General features: G+C 40.1%; 1 protein-coding gene across 1 annotated transcript; it reads right to left on the reverse strand.

The window, feature by feature from the left end:
- Positions 1–1,154: 1,154 nt before the first annotated feature.
- Positions 1,155–12,037, reverse strand: MAGOH (mago homolog, exon junction complex subunit). The gene is made up of 5 exons (XM_055305691.1): positions 11,805–12,037; positions 9,116–9,174; positions 7,761–7,871; positions 3,045–3,127; positions 1,155–1,419 (listed from the first exon to the last, which is right to left on the reverse strand). The coding sequence occupies exons 1-5, from the start codon at positions 11,890–11,892 to the stop codon at positions 1,320–1,322; spliced, it is 441 nt and encodes a 146-aa protein (XP_055161666.1). The 5' UTR covers positions 11,893–12,037; the 3' UTR covers positions 1,155–1,319.
- Between the last annotated feature and the right edge of the window lie 430 nt (positions 12,038–12,467).

Below are 12,467 nucleotides of genomic sequence, written 5' to 3' on the forward strand. Positions count from 1 at the left end.
GGGGGCGGCAGGACGCTGGCCTACCTAAGGGTAGGAGCTTACCCTGATCACCTCCCCTCAAGTCAGACTCACCACGCCCAGCGCCTTCCTTTCAGTGCCCGCAATCTGGTCAAACAGCAGTTTGCCTAAGCAGTGCAATTTAGCAGCAAGAAGCTCCTGCAGATCTTCCTGCTGAACAAGTTCCCAGACTCTCCATGCCAGCTGGTCTCGGTTCCTAATGACTTCTGGTATTCGGATTTTAACATTTAGTTATTTGAGAGAGAGCGAGAGACAGAGTGTGTGCTTGTGAGCATGAGGAGGGGAGGGGCACAGGGAGACGGAGGAGACTCGAGCCCCCAGCTCCACCCAGGACCCAGAGGTCATGACCAGAACTGAAGGCAGACCCTTCATCCACTGAGCCATGCAGCCACCCGGTATTCTGATTTTAAAATGGATTATTAGAAACCTCTGAGACCAGGCATTTTAGCTCTTACATTGTAATGAACCAAAATGTTTTCCTCCATACTGAAATACCTAAAGATGTATCTTTAAAAGAGGATTAAAAAAAAAAACAACCACCCAACCTCAATTATCCCAACAAACGCGGAGGGAGAAATTCCATTTCACACCTAAAAATTTTGCAATACTTCATTAATGTAAAATATCCAGTGTTCAAATTTCCTTAATGATGGCGATTTTGTTTTTTGAATCATGAACCAAAATAGGGTCCAAATATGTACTGTCTTATTTTTTTTAAAGATTTTTTATTTATTCATGAGAGACAGAGAGGCAGAGACACAGGCAGAGGGAGAAACAGGCTCCATGTAGGGAGCCTGACACAGGACTCAATTCGGGGTCCCCAGGATCACCCCCTGGGCGGAAGGCGGCGCTAAACCGCTGAGCCATCTGGGCTGCCCCTGTACTGTCTCTTAAATCTCCTTTAATCTACTGGTTCCCACACAATCTATTTTATGTTTGCAATTTGTGTATTGAAGAAGCCTGATCCTCTGCCCTGGAGTTTCCTTTGGAAATTGTTGATTAGATTTGTTGTATTTTCTAACCCTTCTGTTCTCTTATTTCTGTAAATTGGTAGTTATATCACAGAGTTCATTAGATTTTTGGCAGTACCTCACAAAGGATGTTAGTGTTTTAAAAAATAATTGAGAGTTCACATGTTCAGGTCTTTATAAAATAACAAGAGTGCATTTTGTTATGTATTTATTAAAGACTACTTTATAGCTCATAAAAAAATATTGCCCTGATATACACAAAAATTTCCTGATAATGGTAATTAAAAACAGGTACTTCCAATCCCCCTTGTGTCCACACCAATTATCAATCTAGATTGGCTTAATCTTGAAGTGTAATCCAATAAGACTGAAGACCAAGCACTTCAGGTCCTGGACAAGATAATAAAATACTCGTAAGCCTTCTGGATCCCTATAATGCAAGAGGAAAAATAGGTTTAAAAATCTGGAAAAAACGTTAAAAAAAAAACCCAAAAAATAAAACCTTTAGTAACCCAGAGTATTTACATAAAGCAATTTACAGAATTAAAACTTCAAAAACAACCAAGTGTCCATAAAGAAATAAAAGGCTACATGCTATGTATCAAAATAGACTATTACGAGGTCATTTAAAATGTTTTTAATGGGGACCTACTTATATTAAATGAAAAAATCATTATTAAAGATAACATTTCTGATTTCAATTATATTTTTTGTGTTTTTTTAAAAGTTTTTAACACACTAGAACTCTGGATACCAATGGTTGTCTAATTGATAAGTTTATGGGTGATTTTCCCCTTTTTACTTTTCTGCATTTTCTACAGAAAGCATGTATTACTTTCAGAATTAAGTAAACTTTAAAAAAAAAAAAAAAGAGTAGTATTAAGCAGGTCCAAGAGGCTGAAGATGACTATGGTACAACTGGCTAAGAACAGGAGACTGTCCAAAGGAAGACAAGCTAAGCGCATACTAGAAGTAAGCCACAGGGGTGCCTAGATGGCTCAGTGGGTTAAGTGTTTACCTTTGGCTCAGGTCATGATCCCAGGGTCCTGGGATCAAGCCCCATGTCGGGCTCCCTACTCACTGCGGAGCCTGCTTCTCTCTCTCCCCCTCTCTCCTGCTCATGCTCCCTCTCTCTCAAATAAATAAAATCTTTAAAAAATAATTTAAAAAAATAAAAAGTGAGCCATATCTAATTCCAGATCCTCAAAACACAGGAGCTAGAGGTTACCAAAGTCTTTTTTTTTTTTTTTTAAGGTAGGCTCCATGCCCAGGATAGAACCCAACTCGGGGCTTGAGCTCAAAACCTGAGCTGAGATCAAGAGTCGGATGCTTATTTAATAAACTGAGCTATTCAGGAACCCCCAGAGGTTGCTAAATTCTAAAGACTCTTTGTAGCATACAGATTCATGCCTCAACTTTATAATTTGCCCTGCTGACAACATGAATTTCCAAATTTGTATTCTAAAAACTTTTCAAGTTTCACCATTGTCAGACTATAAGATGTGCTAGTCTGGCCAACACTGAAGGTATTCAGATCAACCCAATGACTCCACAGTTATCTCAAGCACCTGTTTTGACATATTTCATTTTCTGTTCTGGCCAAATTCTTATTTTACTCCTCCTACGACATTACCCTGTGTGTAACAATGACTGAAAAAAACATCAAAAGCATCAGACCAAGGCCTTGAGAATAATTTGGGAGTCTCTCTCTAATGACGAAAACAAAGCTGATGCCTTCTGTTTTGTTTTGTTTTAGATTTATTCATTTTAGAGAGCAAGTGAACAAGCAAGAGCGAGAGAAAGAGTGGGGAGAGGGGCAGAAGAAGAGAGTTTTAAGCAGACCCTGTGCTGAGTGCACAGCCTGACATGGGGCTTGATCTCATGACCCTGAGCCGAAACCAAGAGTCAGATGCTTAACCAACAGATACACCCAGACACCCTTTCTGACTTGTATTTGTACCAGATCTTACCATAATGGTTCCAGTATGGTTCAGAATTTCATAGCAGTCTGCTTCAAAACAGACACATCTAGATATAAAGGTCATATACACTTACTTGGATTGATTGACATCAATAAGAGAACCAATTTTTGATGTTGTAAAAGAAATGTGTTCATCTCCAATGACAATTTCAAGCTCCTAGAAGCATTAAAAACAAACAAAAAAACTAAGTCAAGCCAAGTTGGATTTTTCATCAACCACATAGAGGATATATCATCTGTCAAATCATACAAACTTTATAACAGCCACATAAACAAAGACCAGTTCACTCTGAGCACTAAACTGTACTGGGTCTAGAAACAAAGAGATAAATACTGGTGTAGTCCTTGAGTAGCTTATACTCTTGGAGGAAGATGTGTATTGTGAGGCCCTACCATTTCTGGGATTTGGAAGAATTTACACATTTCATATAGGAGTTTTCATTGTTAAGCATGTGGAATAACATGTATAAATCTTGTGTTTTAAAAATACCAAGAATTTAACCTTTCTGGGCAAAATGGGACAAGGAAAGGAATTCTGGATCTTAGGTTTGATCCCAGCTTTGTCACTATCAGCTGTATGCTCTTGGATCTCAATTTCTAAATAGTGACACAAGTACTGCCAATCTTCAAAAAATATCTATGAAGGTGCTCATTGTGTGCCGGCCATTATTTTTGGTACTTGGGACATATCAGTAAAACCAAAGGTCTCTGCCCTTGTGAAATTTACAATATAGTGAGTCCTTTTTTTTTTTTTTTTTTAAGATTTTATTTATTCATTTATGAGACACACAGAGAGAGAGAGGCAGAGACACACACAGGAAGAGGAAGAAGCAGGCTCCATGCAGGAAGGCTGACATGGGACTCGATCCCGGGTCTCTAGGATCACACCCTGAGCTGAAGGCAGACATTCAACCACTGAGCCACCCAGGCGTCCCTCCTAATTCTTTTTGATTTAAAGTTTTTAATTAAAAAAAAAAAAAGTTTTTAATTATGAAAAGAAATCTAATAGAATATATAGGAAACTAGGAGACCAGTGTTCTTAACAACCAAATATTAATAGCTTGTCATACCTCCCATTCCATTCTCCTTCCCGCAAGTTTTTTAGATTTGGTAATATGTTTTTAAGTTTTTATGTAAATGATCATACTATATGCATCCTTTCCTCTTTTTCATTCAATACTGTTTTTGTATGTGATCTAGTTCATTAATTTTAAATGTTTTAGAATATTCCATTCATATCCTTATTGAAGCATACTTAAGTTCCTAATTTATTTTTTTTTTAAGATTTTATTTATTCATAGATACACAGAGAGAGAGAGGCAGAGACACAGGCAGAGGGAGAAGCAGGCTCCACGCAGGGAACCCGACGTGGGACTCGATCCCAGGTCTCCAGGATCACACCCCAGGCTGCAGGTGGCACCAAACCGCTGCGTCACCTATGAACAATGTGGTGAGAATATTCTTCCATGCATCTCCTTGTAGGCATGTGAAAATGTCTCTAGGAAAATTCCTAGAAGTGAGGTATAAGTTTTTTCAATTTTGTCAGATACTACCAAATTATTTCCTAAAATGGTTGTACTGATGTTATTCCCACTAGTATAGAAGATCCCCTTTCTTTTTTAAAACTTGTTGCCCCTGGGGCAGCCCCGGTGGCTCAGCAGTTTAGCACCGCCTTCAGCCGGAGGTGTGATCCTGGAGACCCAGGACCGAGTCCCATGTCGGGCTCCCGAGCCTGCTGGAGCCTGCTTCTCCCTCTGCCTGTGTCTCTACCTCTCTCTCTCTCTCTGTGCCTCTCATGAAAAAATAAAATAAAATCTTAAAAAACAAAAAACAAAAAAAAAACCTAAAAAATTTGTTGCCCCCCCACCCTCATTTTTTGCTATTCTAGTGGGTTTGAAATGGTATCTCATTATTTTCCTGATTTTCATTTTTCAAAATGTAGAAATTTTCATGTATTTATTGGCTACTTGTTTTTCCAGTTCTATAAATTGTCTACTCATAACCTTTGTCATACATTTTGCCACTGACTTACCTCTTTATTATTCATTTGTAGTTCTTGAAATATTCTAGATATAAACTTTTTTGCCAGATATGTTTTGCATATCCTTCAGTCTGTGGCTTATCTTTCAACTTTATCATGATGTCTTTGGCTAAACAAAAGTTTTAACTTTAAAGAAATCAAATGTCTCAGTCTTTTCCCTTGAACAATTTAAAATATTCCTTCTCTACCTAGAAATAATAAAAAATAGTCTACATTTTATGTTTTAAAATCTTGTTTTATTTCTATAAATAGTCTAACTTTAAAATATAAACATACTGCCAATCGTACTGATAAAATTTGTTAAACAATCCATCCAATTTCTATTAATTTGAAAGTTTACTTTTGTCTTATCCTGCTCTGACTTCCATATATTCATGGGTTTGTTTCTGGGCTCTCTATTCTGCTCCACTGGTTTAGTGGTCAATTCTGAGGGAATTCAATAATACAGATGATTGTTCTTTTTCAAGAAATCTTCAAAAGTATCTTGGTTACTCTTGTCCCTTTGATCCTCCCTTAATTTAATGCTCTCTTAGACTTTAGGAAAAATCCTGTTGTGATTTTGATTTGAACTGGAATGAACTTATAAATTATTTTAGTAAAATTAATATAAATATTGAGTTTTTTCCACCCATAAAAATGATATATATTTTTATGTTCTTCTATATCAAGCCCTTTCCCATCTTATATATCTTATTAAACTTACTTCCAAGTTCTTTATAGCTTTTGCCGCTATGATGAATGGGATTTTTGTTGTAATACCCTATCTAGTAGGTCATTGCTAGTGTATAGGAGTATGCCCTGTCGTCTATCACAGGACTACTGTGATTGCTGAATGAGTTAATAGAGCTAAAAATTAATGGTAAAGCAAAATACATGATTTTACTGAGATCCCATGGACATAAATTAAAAAGTTAACTTTAGAAAATACTGAGAAAAAAAAAACAAAACCAAAAAACAAAAAAACAAAAAAGAAAATACTGAGGATAGGATTTTCTTTTCACTTTCCTCAGGAGCTAGACTAGGTATTTATCCAAAGGATACAAAATTAGTGATTCAAAGTGATTCACATCTACCCTAATGTTTACAACAGCAATGTCCACAATAGCTAAAATATGGAAAAAGCCCAGATGTCTGTCGACAGATAAATGGATAAAGAAGATGTGCTGTATATGGTATAATGGAATACTACTCAGCTATCAAAAATAATGAAATCTTGACATTTACAGTGATGTGGATGGAGCTAGAAAGCCTTATGCTAAGCAAAGTAAGTCAGAGAAAGACCAATACCATCTGGTTTCACTAATATATGGAGTTTAAGAAATAAAACAGATGAACATATAGGGGAAGGGAAGGAAAAATAAAAGAAGATAAAAACAGAGGGAGACAATCCATAAGAGCTCTAAACTATAAGGAACAAACAGGGTTGCTGGAGGGGAAGTGAATGGGGGAATGGTGTAACTGGGTGATGGACATTAAGGAAGGCACTTGATGGAATGAGCACTGGGTGTTTATATGCAACTGAGGAATCATTAAATTCCACTCCTGAAACTAATAATACACTAAATGTTAACTAAATTGGATTTAGATTAAAAAAAAAAAAAAGTTGCCCTGCCATTTTGAGGTAAATTAGTAATTAACTTATATGAGTTTTTGTCTTTAATAAATGTAATTATTATTGAACTTTTACTATACACTGTACTATTTTAGTCACTACAGATATAGCAATGAGGAAAAATAGGTAAAATCCTTGTATTGAAGGAGCTTGCAGGGATATATGCCAATCTGTTACAGCAGGGGGAGGAAAAGGGATATAGCAAGTAAAGCAATTTCAGATAATAAATGCTACAAAGAAAATAAAACATCTTATTAAAAAAAAAACAATAGGGAGGGATATTTTAGGTTGGATGGATAGGCAAGACATCACTGAGGAAGAGATGTTTGAAACCTACACTAATAAAGACAATGTTGGATAGAACATTCCAGGCAGGATGCAGCAAATGCAAATGCCCTAACCTAAGAACAACCTAGGTGTGTCTGAGGAACAGAAATAAGGTCAGTGAGGTCTGAATGCGGCAGAAGACTATGAAAACGGTAGAAGATAAGGTGGGAGTTCAGATTTTATTTCAGATATAGCGGGAAGATAGAGAACTTAAAATGAGTAGAATACATTTATATTTTAAAAGATTAGTCTGGATAGAAAAATGGGCTATACAGGACAAAAGAAAAAAGGAAATCAATTATAAGTCTAAATTAGGAAGGTAGCAGGTGAAGTGGAGAGAAATAGCTTCCTTGTTAACACAAATATGACAGTGGCTTTTATTTTAATTACCATAAATGGTTTTCAGAATAAATATATAAGCCATGAATTAAAAAACATATATCTAACTGCTTGCATGATATTCCTTCATTAGACTGCTGAAATAACCATGTTCTGGTTCTCTTTGTATGTTCACAATGCTTTGTCCATAGTAGTTACTCAGTAAGTGAGGTGGGCAACAAAACCTCTGAGAAGGGCTGGCAGGGGGAAGAGTCATGAAGAAATCCAGGGCTAGGCTCTAGGTGGTCAGGAAGCACCACTGGCTTTCTGTTCCTTCTTGTGGGATTACTGCTTCCTTAGACAAAGGTGCTGGTAATGTACTTTGTGTAGGGCTCCATTAATATATACACAGATTCAATGTCATACGCACGGCAGTAAAACTCCTCTTAATTCTTAAAACTTCTGCACTATAGGACAGTTGCTAATACTCACCTGCCGGCCCACTCGATCTGGGGGAGGCCACAAGGCATCATCCTCTTTAGTAATTTCACTATCATCAATTATTCTCTTCAGTTCCTCCATTACACTTTTATGTACATAAGCCTGAAAGCAAATTTAAAAAAATGGAATTTAAGTTGCATCCCTAAGCAAGTGTTCTGACTCAGATAATTATTAAAGATTTAAAAAAAAAAAAAAAAACGTAATAAAAACTGGTCTCTGGCACCACTGTAAGGCAGATGGCATTCAGGTGTGACCTCAGCATGCTCAAGAGGACAGGGCCAGAAGTGCCCAGTGACATCATACCCCATCTACTGGTTTCTACTTCTTGGCACATCCTGTTCACTTGGAACTTCTCCTTGCTTACAGACTGAATTCACACCTGAACCCAGAACAAAAGATCTGTGAGTGAACCCTGGTTATTCCTACCGAGATGACATGCTTATGAAGACCAGAGACACATCTTTTAAAATACATTTTGTATATCAGTCCACACATAAAATATATAAGTATATAAGGAGGCTGAGACATGTGGGTAAACATAAAACTGAATGCTAGTTAAACATAACAGTATGAAGATATATTAACTGTTAAGACATTTTCAAATGTGACAAAGTGGTTAAAAGGAAAGAGAAGCTTTGATGAAGCCTCAATAGTGTGGCAGAAATTAAACAAAATAGAGCACATGGACTTGACAGAGGCAGGCATAGCTTTGAATTCCCACTCTATCTCTTGCTAGTCAGGATGAGGTGACTTTGAACAAGCCCCATAATTAACATCTGGGCCTTCATTGTAAAGGGTATATAATACCGTTAATCAAAAAGGCTTACAATCAGGGTGAAATAAATCATATGTAAAACACCAAGTGCCAAGCCTGGCATCTAACCTGCATTCAATGATGTGAACTGCTTTCCCATGTTCCCTTTCCCCCATCCAAATGCAAATTAAAGAGCTCTTCTGAAAGCTATGAACCAGGAAATACACAAAACACTTTAGGTATAATGTATTTAATTCTGTGATAGCACTGGAGAGTGGGGGGGCAGGTTAATTATATCTGTTTCTGCAGACAAAGAAACAAACTTTATCAAGCCAGGTTATTTGCCCAGGGGCACAGAGTAAATAGCAGATTCAGGGTTTAAACCAAGATTTGCAAGACTTTAAATGATTACAAAAGTGGTTTAGCATTGTAAAAGAAAACATAAACTAAAAGATGTGAGAAAAAATTTAGGTGTCTATAGGTATGTCTATACTTCTCTATTCTTTTTCAATACTACTTACTCCCAGAAAGAACAAAAACAAGACAAAAGGCTAAATTGTAGTGAAAGAAAGGCTCTCAGAAGGCTCATTACCTCTTTTCTGATCATGACGTCATTTTTGTAATTGCTGTTGTTGGCATATCTCAATTTCCCTGTGAGGAGCGAAAAAAACAAATTCAGTGTATATTAAAAACGTATGAATAAAGCTTTATTAGCTCACCAAGACTATCAGCTGTTGCTTAAAATGTATCCTAGCTTTCCCCTCAGTGTCTACCAGATTTACTATTCATACTTCTGATGTTCCAACAATAGCAGTCTTTCAGTTCTTTATTTTCGGCTATTAAGTAGCCTCAAAGCCAGAATATTGCTGACATTGAATTATAATTCTTGCAAAAGGCAGCTCAGGTGTGATAAAAGAACATAAGCAGAACATTGTGACTCTGGCAAATCATCTCTCTGCAGGTTAATGTCCTCAGCTGAAAACAGGGATAGTGATGGTAACTTACTTGCACATAAGGCCTCCTGAGGCTCAGATGAATTGTGAAAGCAGTTTGAAAATTGTAAAATGCTGTTTATTTATTTTTTTTAATTTTTATTTATTTATGATAGTCACAGAGAGAGAGAGAGAGAGAGAGAGAGAGAGAGAGAGAGGGGCAGAGACACAGGCAGAGGGAGAAGCAGGCTCCAAGCACTGGGAGCCCGACGTGGGATTCGATCCCAGGTCTCCAGGATCACGCCCTGGGCCAAAGGCAGGCGCTAAACCGCTGCGCCACCAGGGATCCCTAAAATGCTGTTTACATATTATTCATGTGACCATGCAACACTCTGATATATTCCTATGGTGGAAAAGTTTTGGTTTTATTATTAAGCATATTTGGTATACAAGGCCTTTTGTGTGTATGTGCATCCAGAAGGCTATATGCTGGATATGAAGGAAAAGAGAAAAGGAAATAGATGAATTTTTACCTTTGGGATTGAAGGAATACATGTAAAAAGAGCCAGATTAATTGATGCCTCACTGCACTATCTCTGCCTTGTCTCTCTTGGTTCAGTTCATTCTCCATACAGTAGAGAAAGTGATGTAGTTAACAGACCAATCTAATTAGGTTACTCTAATACTTTTTTTTTTTTTTGGTAAGATTTTATTAATTCATGACAGATGCAGAGAGACAGAGACATAGGCAGAGGGAGAAGCAGGCTCTCCTGCAGGGAGCCCAATGCAGGTCTCGATCCCAGGACCCCAGGACCATGACCTGAGCCAAAGGCAGACGCTCAACTACTTAGCCACCCAGGTGCCCCAGGTTACTCTAACACTTTGATAATGACAATGGCTTCTCACTGCCTTCTTGATAAAAATCCAAATTCTTCAACATGGCGTAACTGACATGAGCCCCTGCCTGCCTTTCAGGCTCCCTCCTGCAATAGTCCACTCTTACACAGCTGGAGTTAACCACCTTACTTGGTTTCTGCTTGAAACATCCCATGCACTTTTTGGTTTTCAGCTTCTTTGATGTTGATGTCCAAATGCCTAACCAACTCCTACACATTACTAAAGACTACACTCCTCTTCCCCCAAGTCATTTTATGCAGGAAGCTTTCTCCCATCCTCAGGCTACCTGAGGGTTAGGTTAGGTTGCCTTCTTTCTGCTCCAGAGTCCCTTCTGCTTCTTTGTACCACAGCATCAAACACACTATCCTATCATTGTTTGTTTACAACTGGGGCTTGTCAGATTCATCTTTGTGCCCCCATTTAGTGGGAGGGTTTTTTTTTTTGTCATCTTTGATTCCTTTTCCTCCCCCACAGTGGTCCTTCCCCCAGATCTTATCAAACAGCAACGTCCTATTGGTTCTGCTTCCAACAGTATCCTGAACCCTTCTATGTGCTTTTGATAGTACCCTAGTCCTAACCAGCATCCTTTTTACCTTGACAACTGTTCACTGTCTAATAAGTTGCCCTGTCTCCACTCTTGCAATGATTAGATTACTTTTTCTAATCATTACTCTATTTCTAATCATACTCCATGATTAGAATACTTTTTCAGGAAGAGATCACATCTCTTCTCTCCTTAAAACTTTCCAGTTGCTTCCTGGTGCACTTAGAAAAAAATCCAGACTCTCCACCATGGCCTGTAAAGACCTACATGGTGTACCCCTACTTATCTGACATTGTCTCCTACTCTTCTCCTCGGAGCTCACTACTTCTTCAGCCATACTGGCCACTTGGAACATGCTCGTTCATGCCCCAAAGCCTTAACACTTGTTACTCCCTCTGTCCAAAATGCTCTTCTTCCCGAGCTTCACAAGGCTGGCTCTCCTTCTTGTCACTTAGGATTCAGTTCAAATATTACCTTTCCAGAGAGCACGCCAGTGGCCACCCTGCTTAAAAGCAGTCCACTAGCAATTACTCCATCGTTTTGTTTCATGCTCTGACCACTCGTCGTTATCTGAAATCTTTGTTTGTTTATATCTCTCCCAGCACCAGAATATACACGCTATGAGAGGAAACTTGTCCCAAATTGTGAAAGAGAGCCTGGCACAAAGTATGCAATCAGTGTCTGCTGAATGAAGCATTCCAGTTAAAAAAAAAAAAAAAAAAAAAAAAGGTCCGTGCACATGGAAGAACCAGTGGAGCGGTCACAGGAGTGGCCCTTTCAGATCCGCGCCGCAGTCATCAGTCCCGTCCTCTCCTAGCTCCCGCTCGCACATTCCGGGGCCCGGGCCTCCCCGCTCGCCCGACCCCAGGCCCAGTCCTCGCTCGGCCGGGGCCAGAGGCCGCTCTTACCGTCGGGTCGGAACTCAAACTCCAGGAACTCATGGCCGAACTTGCCCTTGTGACCCACGTAGTAACGCAGATAAAAGTCACTCTCCATGGTTCATAAGGAGGCAACGGAGACGAAACTTGACCAGCAAACCTCGCCGCCGCGCTCTGCGCCCAACACTGACGTTTACCGGGGCGCGCGGATGTGACGCCAGGGCAAGGCTGCCGGTCGCGGCGAAGCGGCCCAGGCCGTCCGCGTTCCCGGAAGTGGGGGCAAGTCTGGCCCATCCCCCGGCGGAAACCAGGGCCCTGTCACACGGAGGCGCGGTCAGCGCAGCCCCGCCCCCTCGGCCGCCGGCGGGAGCGCGGCCACGGGTCGCCCCCGGGTTTCCCGAGGCTGGAGGCCGCCGGCGACGCGAGGGCGCCCGGGCTTGGGCGGCGGGTCTGGGGACCCTGCTTCACGACGTCCGGCTGAGCTCCGCGAGGGCTGCGCCCCAGGCTCGACCTCCGTGTACGTGGACCCAACGTGGGCGAGGCCGAGACAGCTGTTCGCCGTCGGTGATGAAGGAGCTGACCGTACAGGAACAAAGGCGGAGGGACCTGACCCCACGGGCCGCCGCGCGCGCTGGCACAGGGCTCAGAAGTTGGCTCCGGCCGAACTTTGCTCACGGAAACGCTTCCCACAGA

This window comes from Nyctereutes procyonoides, unplaced genomic scaffold (assembly GCF_905146905.1).
Source record: "Nyctereutes procyonoides isolate TBG_1078 unplaced genomic scaffold, NYPRO_anot_genome, whole genome shotgun sequence".
Taxonomy (NCBI): Eukaryota; Metazoa; Chordata; class Mammalia; order Carnivora; family Canidae; genus Nyctereutes; species Nyctereutes procyonoides.